Here is a 14,376-nt window from a genome sequence, read left to right as displayed (position 1 = left end):
GGACCGCGGCCCGGGGGCGCCCAACTGGACCGCCGCGGCGGACTCCTGCCTGGCAGCCCGAGGGCGTCGGAGCCAGAGAAGATCGATCGGCCCCGCCCCCTGAAGCCCCGCCCACGCCTCGCGTGGCGCCTGGTTGCGAGCCTGTAGACGGAAGGACGCGCACGCTGCTGTCACCCTCCGCGCCTCTCCGCCGAGCCGCTGGGGGGCGGCACCTCGTTCACCGACGCCTCGCTCTCAGAAAACGAGGGCCGACGCTGTCGATTTTCCATCCAATCCTGCCACGCCTTGGCCCGTTCCGCTCTCTCATTGGACACAGTGGAAGGCAGCGGGCGGATGTTGTCCTGCCTGCGAGGACCTAAACAGGAAAGATGGCGTCTGGCGGCGGGGAGCTCGGGGGCGTATTCGACCACCATGCCCAAAAGGCCGTATGCGACACTCGGGCCAAATATCGGGAGGGACGACGGCCTCGCGCTGTCAAGGTAGGGTGATTTTGGTTTCGTCCGCTTTCCTCGGTGGCTTTATGTGAACTCTAGGTAAAAGCAAGACGAGGTTGCCCGCAGATCCTACCTTCATTGGAGACGGCAAGAAGGCTAGGGCAGGTACTAGAGCAACTCCTCTCTCTGGTCGACTGTTAGAATGGCAGGAGAAACAGGGCTTTGTTTTAATCATTGATCTGTGTTTACACTAGTACCTGGCACATCGTAAGCACTCAGTGTTTGTCTCTTCCCAGTAACTGCTCTCCCTAGCTAACTTCTGGAGTGAATGTCGACTGAAGATAGTCTGTTGATATGTAATAGTTAGACACTGTCACACGTGGGGTGTGTTATTTTATGCAGAGTGGCAAAGTTTATTTTCTGTATTTCTTGCAGACTGAGATTTTGTTTTCAAAGCTGTGTTTTGAAAAATAGGGGTAGATTTTTGCCCTAAGCTGCTTTGTGAAATACGTTTAATGAGTCTGCATTTCTTTTAGGTATATACAATCAATTTGGAATCTCGGTACTTACTAATACAAGGAGTTCCTGCAGTGGGAGCCATGAAGGAACTAGTTGAGCGGTTTGCTCTCTATGGTCCGATTGAACAGTATAACCCTCTAGATGAATACCCAGCGGAAGACTTTACGGAAGTTTATCTTATTAAATTTGTGAACTTACAAAGTGCAAGGTAATATTTAAGTTATGCAGTGTCTCATTTCCTCTATTTCTTTTGCTGTCGTTTCAGCCAATGTTTCCTTCATTCATACCTAAATTACCAATGATTTAATATGGCCCTGTATTATTGTACTTTTATCTTCCTTCCCTGTTTTTAAAGGTTAACATTATTTCCATGCTTAACAATTTTCTGTCCTGTAGTGTGGTATGGTAGACTGAAAATTGGATTTGGACTGCTTGAGAGGCTGAGGTAGGAAGATTGTGACACAGCAAGACCCTGTCTTTAAAAAAAATTAAAAAGAAAGAAAGAAAGAAAAGAGGGGGCAAGGGGAGGAGGGAGGAAATGAACGGAGGAGGGAGGAAGGTGAGGAAGGGAAAGGAAAGGTTTGGGTATTTTTTTTTCCAATCCCACTCCCACACCTTGGACAAGTTATTTAATCCTGGTAAATCCATTTTTCCTCTTCTGTAAAATCTATATGATAAAAGGACTACTTCTTGAGGATGTATGAGGATGAAATGAGAAAATATATGTAAAGAGCTTAGTGTAGAGCCTCCTGTTCAGGGTGCAGTAGACATTAGAAACTGTGGTTCATATTGTTTTAGCCCTGTACAGATTGACCCCATCTTTCCTAGCCTTCTATATACATAACCCCTATGCTCTACCAAAGCTAAAGTATGCGGTGACTTACCTATTTTTTATGTGGACTCTCATCATATTCTGTTCCAAGATCCATCTGCTCCTGGCTATTACAATTCATAGTTTCCTTTCTGGGCCACGAGTAGCACTCATAGCCTGCCACAGAAGCAGTTGATGTTGTGGGGTGTTGTATTATTCTCAGGCCGTTCTTACATGTCATCTCACTTTCCTGACCAATTTGCCAGCTCCCTATGGTTGGGAAGCATATGCTCTAACGTTTTCATGTCTCTCACAGCACTTAGTGTAATAGACTTTGGAGTATAACATCTGGATTTGGATTTGAATCCTAGTTGCACAGCCATTTTGTAAATGTGGCTAAGCTATGTAATGTCCCAGTGCCTCAGTTTTATTACAGGATTGTGTGAGATGTTTAGTGAGGCATTTATGGCATTGCCTGGTACAAAGTAAAATCTCAAGGATTTATCCTTGTGTACAGCGATCTTAAATATTAATTATAGTACCCAGCTAGTCATATACATTCAATAAGTATTAGTTGAATGAATACTAACCTTCTCATTTTTTTCATTTATTGTTATATAGTATCTCCTCAGTTATTTAAAGTTTTGTAATTACAGTATTTTTTATTTGATTTTTGATTGCGTATGAATCTCATGGGAACAGAGTGTACTGAAAAGGCTAAGTTGGATATGAACTAACTCTCAAGGGCATTTAACTTAACACACAGAAGCACCATGTCATGACTATGGTTTATGTACTTCATACCAGCCAGGTGAGTCCTGAGTCAGGTAGAGACTCTGGATATGTGTGGATGGAATAGCTCAGAATCTACTGACACTATTAGGAGAGGGGATGGCTCTCAGAGTACTGACCTGGGTCAGTAGGATTAATACCATTTCACAAGCAAAGCATTTTAATTCCCAACAGAAGATGTGTATACACATAGTGAGAGCTGGACTTTGCTCTTTAGATATGTGTATTGTATGCTAGTTAAGCTTTCCTTCTAAGTAAATCCAGATTAATAAGCCATGCAACCCTATGTTCGTGTTTAGGACAGCCAAGAAAAAAATGGATGAACAGAGTTTCTTCGGCGGATTACTTCATGTATGCTATGCTCCGGAATTTGAGACAGTTGAAGAAACTAGAAAAAAACTACAAGAAAGGAAGGCTTATATAGCAAGAAGTACTAAAAATAAAGGTAAGGAAAGCCATTACTAAATGTGTCCTATGTGTGAGGCACTCTTTTAGGTGTGCCACCATGCAGTTCCCAGTCTAGTGGGAGGAGCTCATAAATGATCACAGTATTCAGTAACTGAACCACAGGGTTCTGAGCATCACCCTGCCTGGTCTGGCCGGGATGGCAGAGAGATTGGTTTATGGAAAACTTCCACAGGTTGTGAGAGTTCTGAGACTGAGTTCTGAGACTTGGTTGAGCTTTAAAGGAAAAGTGGTATTATCTAGAGGAGAGAGGAAGAGATGAAAAGGCGAGCCAGGTAGCACTTTTAAACCCCTAGAGGAATAAATGAGCATCACGCATGTAAGGAATGGTGAGTACTGCAGGAAAACCAAAGCGCACGGAGGTTCCGGTGAGAGACAAGATTAGAAAAGTGGGCTGGCTTGGTGGCACAGCAGTAACATGCTGCTTGACTGATCCTAGGTCCATATGGAAAACCATGGGTTTGGTTCCCTTGTACATGTCAGGTGAATGTACCCATGTTCCTGGCTGGCTGGATAGGCTATTGTGGGGGACTGTGGCATAAATTGCATTGAGGGTACGTGTCTTTCTCTCGCTCTTGTTCATAAAAGAAATAAATTTTTTTTAAAAAGATTAGAAAAGTAGATAAGGAAGTGAATCATGAAGGCCTTTTGTGTTTGTGAATATAGAAGATAAGGGTTTATTGTGAGGATAAACTAAGAAAGTACACATAGGGGACCAGTAGATGGCATGGTGGTTAAGGCTCTGGACACTCCCACATGGTCGATCACGGTTCAAGTCCCAGACCTGGAGGCTTGCTTTCTCACTTTATCTCTCTCTCTCTTTCTCTGGTCAAATTAAAATAAATGAATGAATAAATAAAATTTAAAAAAATTATTAAAAAAAGAAAGTACACATAAATTAGTATAATGTTTGTATATAGGAAAAGATTAATAAACATTTTATAATTTATAATATTTTGATGTTTCTCACAATGTGTTTAAACTTAATTTTCTAGCTTATATGTTCTAAGGCATTCCAACCGTATCATTTTAACAGGACGAGCTAATATGTATACATTTCTTGCTATATTACTTTGTTTTTAAAATTATGTCAGAGGGCATGTACACAGGTGTTGGGGATAGAGAGAGAGAGAGAGAGAGAGAAGGAAAAGAGAGCAAGTACCCCTCAGCAGGACCTGGTTATACCACAATGCTTTTCCCTCCAATTCTCCATCCCATCAGGATTCTGGGAACTTGTACTCCCAGCATGTTTTTCAAGCTGATGAGGCTGGAACTTAAACCTGGGTTGGCCATGTGGGATCTGGCTTCTTTTGCACAGTGCCTAATCACTTTGCTATGGGTCAGGCCTTACTGTGTTACTCATTTTTTTCTTTCCTTTCATTAAGTGTCCCCATTTCCTTTCATGGTTTATTTCTGCCTTCGAAATCCTATCAGCTATAGATCCTTCTCAAAGACCATCTTTTTGAAGATTTTTCTGATCAAAGATTTCCTAATCCTGATTGAAAAAAAAAATTTCTTATTACTCCATAATATCTTGTACCATTTTCCATGCTTCTCTATCTAGTCTTTCAGTTTCCACCATAGTGTACGGATACATGAAGGACTTTATACCTCACGCTAAGGAAGTAAGGCTTTGACCTGAAGGCATCGAGAAGCAAAAATGATTTGCAGACTAGTTAACAACTGCTCATCGTGGGCAAGTTCCGCATTTAAACATTAGCCAGCTAAAGGCCCCGCATGCCTGAGTTTCCCCAGACACAGATTCCAAGTGCCTGGAATGAAGTCATAGAATGTGGTAACCTGGACTAAGGCTAGAGTCAGACTTAAACTGAGATAATGTGAGTAGTCTGAAATCTGAATATTACTCAAGAGGTTTAAATTCCCACCCTTGAGTTGAAAGAAAACATGAGTCTCCATATAGCTGTCGAATATGATAAGTCTATGGCTGGTTGAGGAAGGGGCATGTGTCCATGGCAAAGAGCGCAATAAGTGGGGAAGACCCTTGAAAATTTACCTAGAATTATGGAAAGAGAGTGTTGAGAATCCCTAGTTATCTTTAGATATTGAACTTTTAACTTGTTGGATATGTAGGTGGCTAACACCGGGAAAACCTGTATGTGTGTGTGGCAAAGGATATTACAAAATATTAGTGTGGAGAGAGTCCTTTGAAATTTTCTGACCCATGTCCTAATGTTTATAAGTGAGGAAACCAAGGCTCAGAAAGTGTATGACTGGCCTATACCACTAGAGATAAAAATCAAGATTAAGACCCAGGTTTTTGGATTCCTGGTTCAGAACTTTTGTATTGATTTATTCGTCTCAGTGTTGGCTATAGAAGCTTAGCATTCTCTTCATTTTCAGACCTTTTTGCCCTGCCTTTGGCCTCCTCAGAATTAGATTTAGTGTTGTTCCAACATTAAGTGGCAGCATGGTGTAGTTATTTTTAAACCATGGCTTGTTTAGCCATGGACGCTACAGTAAGCTTTTATCTACAGCATTCTGGTATCTACATGGTGCTCATGGGGGAGAGACAGAGAGAGGGAAAGTGGGAAAGCACCTCCCTTAGGGGGATGGCCATGTATCATTCCCTTCTCTTCCATTCTCCTCTTGGGATTTTGGGCATGTATATACACCTAGTGTGTTTTTTAGACCACCAGGTCTGGGACTCAGACTGCACAGTCAGCCATGTGGGATCTAGATGGCTTAACCACAACACCACTGCCACTGGCTGGCCCTGTCCTTTCTAGCTTTTAAACCACATGAATGTATTTCTTACTCAAATAATTAAAAAAAAAAAGTGCCATAGGGTGTGCCTGCTCACCAGAGAGAGGCAGAAGGAAAGTGAGAAAGCACACCTGTGCTCCCATGGGGGATAGCCACTCCACAGTCCCTTCTCTCAGGATTTTGGGCATGTACACAAATATGTCTGGCATGTTTTTCAAGCCACTGGGTCTGTGACTTGAACTGCTCAGTCAGTGTGGGATCCAGCTGCCTTAACCACCATTCTGTAGCTTGCCCTTATAAAACACATTTTTTGGAGAATTTGTTATTGTTTTAAAGTGTTGTTTTTAAATGATATAATTCTGAGTGCTGACAATAGATGAATCATTTCTATTTCTTTTTCCCTCACCTTTTAAATTGTGATATAAAGACTATTACATGACCAAGAAGAAACTGACTCCAGAGCATAAGGACATGAAAGATTTTAGGCCAGACTTTTACTCAGAGATGTCTGGATTTTGTGCAGCCACACTGAACACTTCAACTCGGAACTCAAATCTTTCTCTTCCTTATTCTTGTGAATTGCCTTTATGTTCTTTCTCCTCACAATCTACATGTTCATCTGGGGAGCATGTGGACGGACCATCAAACTTCTCTAAGGATGGTAGACACCATGATGACACAGTAGAACAATGTAACCACAACTCTCTGCAGAAAATACAGATGAACACTTTAAAAAGTCATGTGGCCTCTTCTGCCACACAAAAGCCTATTCCTTCATCAGAGGCGGTTGGCAGATTTATGCCTAGGACAACACAACTGCAAGAGCGGAAAAGAAGAAGAGAAGATGATCGTAAACTCGGAACTATAGAAACAGGCTTTAGTGGTAATGAGGTTATGATTGGGCCTCTGTTACCAGACATACCTAAAGTGGATATGCATGATGACTCATTGAATACAACAGCAAATTTAATTAGAAATAAACTTAAGGAGGTAGGTCTTTTTTTTTCCTGCTCTCTCTTTTTAAACACAGGGTCTTACCATGATGTGTCCTCTGTCTCAGCCTCCCGGCTGGGTCTACACAACCCAGTGTGCTTGGCTCTTTTCTAAACAGGTCCATCCTATGTTGCCTTGGCCAGCTTCACACTCATTACTACTCCTGCTCAGCCTATGGAGTTACTGAGGTTACAGGCACGTGCCACTGCGCCCAGCCCTTTAGGTTGGACTGGAAATAGATCAGGGTCTCCCATGTGGTCCCAGCCAAGATCTCAGCAACATGCACCACACCACAGCTGGGCCAGTCAGATCATTTGGGGAAAGGGGAAAAAAAAAGAAAACAACTTTTTAAGGAGACATTTAAAGGACTAACAGATAATTAAATGGAGAATTTTTTGTGGGAGCTGTGGTATCGTGAGATAGCAAGCCATCAGGTTGGGAACTCAAACTGCAGTCAGCCATGTGAGAGTCCAACACCTTTCCCACCGCGCCACCTGTTGGCCCCTATTATTACTACTATTGTTATTATTTTTACTTTGCTATACGGCATGTGCACTCACCAGAGAGAAAGTGAGAAAGCAAGCCACTAGGCCTAGGATTCAAACCACAGTCGTCCATATAGGAGTCCAGCACCTTAACCACTACACCACCCACTGGGCTCAGTTTCAGTTTTTGTTGGTAACCTTACTTCCTTCATTGAGGTTAAGCTGAGGTATAGAAACATTGCTGTTTCAGCCAGAGCTTACTGCATTTTCAAGAAAAAAGTGTGAAGTCCAAATCCTAGATACAGACATAGTAGAACAGCAGAAAAGAGAAACAGTACGCTTTCCAATAATTTTCCATTATTAGAAATAGAAAAATGAAGACTGTTTTATTCTGCTTTGACTTACTGTGTGCTCTTTTCCTGATAATGTGTTTGGCTTTCGTTTTTCCTCAAGGAAATTGGAAATTATACTGTGTTCAGCTTATTCCTTCAGATTTTTTTACACCCTACCCCCAAGCATCTTTGTCTAAATCTATCAAACTGTATCAGTGTTTCAAGAGTACAGGACCACGTCTATACCCATAAAATATTGATAACAAGTAACTTTAAATCTATGAAGGAAAGTTAAAGTAGAACATACGTTCACTTTTTACCCTCCACATTTTTCTTGTTAGATGGCTTCAGAAATTTTATTCCCATAGGGACAGGCAGGTGGCATGATGGTTAAGGTACTAGACTCCCGCATGGCTAACTGTGGTTCAAGTGTTAGACCTGAGGACTTGCTTTATTTTCTCTACACCCCTCTCTCTCTATTGTCAAATTTAAATAAATAAATAAATATTTTAAGAAAGAAACTTTACTCCCATCAGTGTTCAATCAGAAAACTTTATGCTTGAGTTATAGGCTGCACACTGAACTTGGGCCAACTCTGCCTCAAAAGTGGTGGCAAGGATTGATCTATTTGGTGTGTATCCTACCTCTTCTAAGTTACTTACTCTTTTTTTTTTTAGAGAGATTTTTGCTATAGGGCACATGTGCTGACCGGAAAAACAGAGAGACAGAGACAGAAAGAGAGAAATCACCTCCAGGGGGGATGGCCACTCTGCAATCCCTTCTCCTCCATACTCCTCTTGGGATCTTAGGTACATGCACACATGCTCCCGGCATGAGTTTAAGCCACTGGGTCCAGGACTCGAACTGCACTCAACTATGTGGGAGTCCAGTGTGCCATCTGCTGGTCCCCAGTTATTTATTTGGTGTACTGTTAAAAACTAAGCTGCAGTGGTTCTTTTTTTTCCCCTTAAACTAGGTAAGTTCATCTGCGCCAAAGCCTCCAGAGGACAAGGTGGAAGATGTACCTACAAGTCGTCCATTAAAACAAAGAAGAAGAATATAGATTGCCGGCAGCCAATTAATGTTTTCTAAAGAAAATATTTATTTTTATTTTTTAGACTATTGTTTTAATTCTTCAAGAGATTTTACTGCTTGTATTTTTAAATGTGCATTCCCTCTTTGTAATTTTATTCAAAATATTTATCTAAAATAGTTTAATCTTATTTTGATTCAGACTTAATATTGTATTATAGAAATCATTCCCATCTCATAACATTACCTCTCACAGCGCAATAGTATATGTAAACTAACTGAGGCAAATACAGAAACGTCACAAGATAAATAAAAGTGGGCAGCCAGGATCTGTTTTGGATTTTAATACAAGTACTGAGTGATTCCCATTCAAAACCTAGAAGTCATGATGTTTCTGAATGCCAGGGCTTCGAAATTAAGACAATTCTGTAAAATGAAAAGTTAATAAACTATTAGGACAAAGCTGAAACTAGCAGTGTATGTACTTTAATGAACTTTTTAAAAGAATTTACTTGATCTATGGCAATCAAAAGGCAAATCAGTAAGTTTTAGATTTCTACCACTGCGTCTGCCATACCCATACTTTTCCATCAGTGAACCACGTAATTAGAAATCCGAGTATATCCAGGCAATTTCCATTTTCTTTACTGAACAAATAATTTGAGAAGACCTGTACCGTTTGGGGCCTGTTTTTACTTCTCCCTATTTTCAAGGGCCTCTTGCCAAGTGGATTGAGTTTGATAGTTAATAAGGTTCCATTTTAGTTATGATCTATGGATCCAAATTTATTAGGATGTCTCTAAATGGTTGATGATACTAAAGGAAACTACAGGCACAAATTTGGGTCCTACTTCATGAAGTTTTTTGGTTTTGGTTTTTGTTTTTTAGAGATTTTTGCTATAAGGCACATGCACTTACTGGAGAGACAGAAAGCAAGAAATCAACCCCCGGGGAGGATGGCTGTTCCTCAGTCCCTTCTCCATTCTCCTCTTGAGATCTTGGACGTACACATGCCCAGCCTGAGTTTTAAGTTGCCAGATCCGGGAGTCAAACCGTGGTCAATTACATTGGAGTCCAGCAGCATAACTATTAAACTATCTGCTGGTCCCCGTGAAGTTCTTTCTTAAAAACTTTTTCTGGGGACCAGCAGTTAGCGTAATGGCTATGTCTCTGGACTCCCATGTAGTTGACCACGGTTCGTGTCCTGGACCCAGTGGCTTAAAACTCAGGCTGGGCGCGTGTGCATGCGTGCCCAAGATCCCGAGAGGAGAATGGAGAAGAAGGGATTGCGGCATGGCCATCCCCCCTGGGGGGTGACTTCTTGCTTTCTGTCTCTGTCTCTGTCTCTGTCTGGCGAGTGCATGCGCTCTATAGTGAAAACCTCTCAAAAAAAAATTTTTTTTTCTGAATTTTGAAGTTAAGGTACCTTAACTTAAGCATAGAATTGGAAAGAACTACTTGCTGGGTAGATCAGTTTTCTCAGATTGAAGGTGCTATGACTGTCCACCTCAGAGTCTGCTGAAGTGCAGATTCTGATGTGGCTAGAGGCTGTGGCGAGGAGGAATTGGAAATTTTTAATGAGTATAATAAAGTTTTATTTTTATAAGATGAAAAGAGTTCTGGAGTTTGGTTTCACTACAGTGTCAATGTACTTAATACTTTATACTTAAAAAAAGTTGCAATCACGGTCCACAGGTGGCGGGCAGTTGAAGAGCTGGACTCCAACATGGCCTACCAAATCCTGGACCTGGCAGCTTGCTTTCTCACTTCCCCCCCCCCCACCTTGGTCAAATTAAAAAAATAAATAAAATTAAATAATTAAAAAAAAATAATTAGCATAGTAATTACAAAAAAAAAAAAAAAAGAAGAAGAAGAAGAAAACTCTGCCTGACAACCCTGAAGGAAGGAGCTGCAAGGTGGGTTCTGTGTTCTGAATGGGTACCTGATGTGATCTGTGACAGTGTGGAGGCTAGCACTCCCGACTGCCACTAGCATATACAATGACCACAATGAGAAAAGGAGAGAAGCCTGTGTTTCAAGTAACAAAAGCAACCGGATGTTGATTCAATTGGTTTGGGTTAGGACCTGAGAATCTGCATTTTTAACAGGTTCCTAGGTGATGGCTCCCCTACTGGTACAGAGAACACGCTGAGTGGCAAGCCTCTAGATGATGGGCTACAGAGGAACTTGGAGCAGCTGAACTATTGGCTGTTCCATCCTAAGTTCCTCCAACTCAGTCCATTAAGCTCTGCTGTTTTCACCTACTCGACTTGACAGCCTGCCTTACCACATTGCTTCACGTGTTTCTAGACAGTATTAAAGTGTGGGATCTAGGGGATAAACTACAGTGAAACAACTCAGGTGAGTTTAAATGACAGTGGTCAAAGGAAGAAAAAGGAAATTTTATGAGCCAAATTTATTATTAGGCAGATCCTTTGTACTGAGAAAACTTGTGTTACATTTATACATGAAAAACCTTCATGAGTACAAATAAAATCCTATAAAGTACTATACACGTGTCCGAATGTAAAAAAAAAAATATCATTCTCATTGACAACAGTTGGGTTGAAAGAGATCAAGTGTTCTAGCAGTTTATAGTAGGAACTCACTGAGCCCAGTCTACTTAGCGTTCTTTCCCTTAAGCCAGTTCACCCTGGTTTTGGGTTTGGGAAAATGTCACCATATTTAACAGGAAACAGGAGTTGTGCATGAGTAAAGAGGTTAGGAGCTCACAAGTCTATCAATTATAGCTTTGGAAAGTCACTTCTGTCTTCTTAGAGCCCAGAACACTAGGATGGGCCGAGCCCTTCATGAATGCCTGACTGGGCAGTGGGCTACAGCCCTACAGAGGTTAAAGTGTCCAGCAAATGTTACTTTCTGACCCTTGAACATTTTTCTCTTGACCAATTTACATGGTTGGCACTTGTAACTATACCTTTGCTTCTGGCAAACATGGTCCAAACACCTCCAACAGAAGTCTGTCTTCTCTCACTGCTTTTGTAAAATCTGCAGAAGATACTTTGCCATCGTTGTCGCAATCCTAGAAAAGGAGGATGATTCCTTGATAAGGAGTAGTACTTAATTTGGCATGGAAGGCAAAACTATCTGGTTTAAAAGGTTTTACCAGGTAAAACTGTTGAGAGCACACTTTCATAGACCCTTTATTATGAGTTGAAATGACTTATTGAAGCCCCTTGCTTTATTCCTATTATTCTAATAGGCATACCCGAGTTACTTCAGATATGTAAAATGTAGCCCTGGCCCTAAATCACTTTAATTAGGGAAATAAATAAAAAATTAGAGGAAGCACATTATTATATTACTACTTTTGTGATAAGGTAAGTAGAATAGGGCAATGATTTTGAAGCTTAATTTTTTGTAGATCTTACTCCTTAAAGGAGCTTTTGTTTGGCAGCCCATCAGATAAAGATGAAAGTGAAGTTGCTCTTATGAGGAGCAAGGCACCAGGAGTTACAGCAGGAACAGCTGATGGAATAGTTTTGAGACTTTGCAGATCACTGCTAGGCCTTTAGGAGGCTGGTTGGGATCTAGACAAGTAGAGAGGTGTGGAGAGGAAGTGCAGAAGAACGCCCCGCCCCCCCATATGACGACGGCAGGGATGTAAGCCAGTCAGTCAGACCTGCCTGGAGTGAAGCCCACATGACAGTTCATGAGAGACTATGTTGTGCAGGGCGGCAGGGTGGGGAGCACGCATGTATGTAGGTTCTGAGTGCCTTTTATTGCTAATCTGGATGGGATTAGATGTGTCCTTGTTTTTCCCCACTTCTGGGGTTATCTAAGGGTTGGTGAGAGTCTAATCTACAGAAAATTTTGAAAAGGCTTACTCCATAAATACTTTCAGAAAAGAAGGTGGGGGCGGGGGGGGACACGCGAACATCCTGTCTCTCAGGAAGTCTATTCTCAGCCCTAGCCGTGGCTAGTGTATTTCTAGGAGAAGGAACACTCTGGAGCCCATGTGAGCATGTGTGCCCAGGATCCCGAAAGGGGGGAGAAATGGAGGAGAAGGAATTATGTCATGACCGTCCCCCATAGTGGGTGCTTTCTCACTTTCTGCCTTTTTCTCTCACTTTCTGGTGAACACATGTGCCCTCTAGAAAATTTTCAAAAAGCATCCAAGTTTACACAAATTGAATCTGGCCTCTTCCCAAATTAATGAGGTTTTGCTGATACTAAAATATTCTCTTTTTTTTTTTAGAGTTTTTTTTGCTATAGGGCATGTGTGCTCACCAGAAAGACAGAGAGAGAGACAGAGAGACAGAAAACGAGAAATCACCCCCCAGGGGGGATGGCCATGCCACAATCCCTTCTCCTCCATTCTCCTCTCGGGATCTTGGGCACACACGCACACATGCCCAGCATGAGTTTATGCCACCAGGTCTGGGACTCGAATTGTGGTCGACTACATAGGAGTTCAGCGATATAGCCATTGTGCTAACTGCTGGTTCCTAAAGGATTCTAAAATAATAAAATTAACATTTATTTTGTAATCTGGTTAATTATCAAGTCATTTCACAAGTACCAAGTAAGCCCTAGTCTAAGCCATAGATAGAGCATAGACTCCTGTCCTCCTAAAAGTTATATTCATTTTGGGGGAACAGAAATCTCATTTCTTTTATCTTTAGCTTTATCCAATAGGCACATGATTGGGTATAATGCATTATGTTTCGTTCTTACCATTTTCTTCAAAGTTATGTCTACCAGCTCGTTTACTCCTTCGTCAGTCTCTTCTTCTGATGACTGTTGGGATAGACTGTTCTTCAGCATGTCAAATATTTCCTCTCGGGAAATGTAACCATCTCCATTCAAATAATAAACTTCAGAACAGACTTTTTAAAGCATAAAGAGTTTAAAGATTTAAGGAACAGTTGGAATGCATTAGTCTTCTTACATTTTCAATATATGGTACAACAAAGAAAAAATTATTCACCGTACAATTACAATCTAAGCCACTATATGGTAGAGACTGTAGAATACAACAGTCCTTATTACAAGATTAAGTACCCCTTGGGATGTAAAAAAGAAGGCCTATAATCTCTGGATTTTTTTTTTAAGAAAGTGATTTTTGCTATAGGGTGCTTGCATTGCCAGAGAGACAGAGACAGAAAGTAAGAAATCACTCCTTAGTTGTCCCGACCCGGGGGGGAGAGCCGAACAGGTTTCCTGAGTGAAGGAGTGAGAGCTGGGACAAGCGGCGTAGTGTTACAGCACAGAGACGACAGTGTCGTCCGTTTATTGTGGGCAGCACGGTACAGCACAGAGACGACGCAGTGTTGTGTCGTCTACTGTGAGCAGCACAGAGACGACGTGGTGTCACAGCTCTTCAGGGTCGTCCAGAGACGATGTAGTGTTACAACTCTTCAGGGTCTCCCAAGTCGTCTGGAGACGATGCAGTGTCAGCTCTTTAGGATCTTCAGGGTCGTCTGGAGACTGCGCGGTGTTTCAGCTCTTCAGGCTCTTCAGTTGTCGTCTTCCTGGTCGTTGTCGTCATCTCGGTCGTCTGTGTCGTCTGACTACTGTGGGCCAGGCATCGTGGTTATATACACTCTGGTGGGTTGTAAACGATGGGCCGTGATTGGTTGTAAACGGTGGACCTTGATTGGTTGTTAACGGTGGGTTATGATTGGTTGCTTTTGGACCAATCATGAGGTGCCGGATATGCAAATTTGAGGGATTCTAGTGGCCAATCAGAGCAAGGTTTCGAAGGTCAGGTTTTTGGAAGGGAACCAATCATGGTAATTGTTTGCTCTCTGAGAAACCTCGGCAGACTC

At 41.8% G+C, this 14,376-nt stretch overlaps 2 protein-coding genes across 2 annotated transcripts in view; one reads left to right on the top strand and one right to left on the bottom strand.

Annotated features, from left to right (window-relative positions):
• The first annotated feature begins 304 nt into the window (after window positions 1–304).
• RBM48 (RNA binding motif protein 48) lies at window positions 305–9,056 on the top strand. The gene is made up of 5 exons (XM_006155538.3): window positions 305–479; window positions 971–1,161; window positions 2,856–3,001; window positions 6,173–6,735; window positions 8,532–9,056. Exons 1-5 carry the CDS (start codon window positions 369–371, stop codon window positions 8,616–8,618), a joined length of 1,098 nt encoding a protein of 365 aa, XP_006155600.1. The 5' UTR covers window positions 305–368; the 3' UTR covers window positions 8,619–9,056.
• The window catches only part of LOC102490788 (EF-hand calcium-binding domain-containing protein 1-like), a 29,413-nt gene continuing 23,993 nt past the window's right edge, over window positions 8,957–14,376 (bottom strand). The window contains exons 4-6 of the mRNA XM_006155539.3: window positions 13,283–13,434; window positions 11,523–11,627; window positions 8,957–9,013 (exon numbers count right to left, since the gene is read on the bottom strand). Of these exons, the coding sequence (XP_006155601.1) occupies window positions 8,957–9,013; window positions 11,523–11,627; window positions 13,283–13,434 (314 nt within the window). The remainder of the gene's footprint in view (window positions 9,014–11,522; window positions 11,628–13,282; window positions 13,435–14,376) is intronic.

This window comes from Tupaia chinensis, unplaced genomic scaffold (genome assembly GCF_000334495.1).
Source record: "Tupaia chinensis unplaced genomic scaffold, TupChi_1.0 Scaffold000460_1, whole genome shotgun sequence".
Lineage (NCBI taxonomy): Eukaryota > Metazoa > Chordata > Mammalia > Scandentia > Tupaiidae > Tupaia > Tupaia belangeri.
Note: the sequence above shows the minus strand (reverse complement) of the source record. Positions and strands in the feature narration are given on the sequence as shown.

Excerpts from the sequence above, each read along its gene's own strand:
- RBM48 (XM_006155538.3), top strand. The coding sequence starts at position 369 with ATGGCGTCTGGCGGCGGGGAGCTCGGGGGCGTATTCGACCACCATGCC. Across the intron at positions 480-970 it reads GACGGCCTCGCGCTGTCAAG|GTATATACAATCAATTTGGA; the intron begins GTAGGGTGATTT and ends CATTTCTTTTAG. Across the intron at positions 1,162-2,855 it reads GTGAACTTACAAAGTGCAAG|GACAGCCAAGAAAAAAATGG; the intron begins GTAATATTTAAG and ends GTTCGTGTTTAG.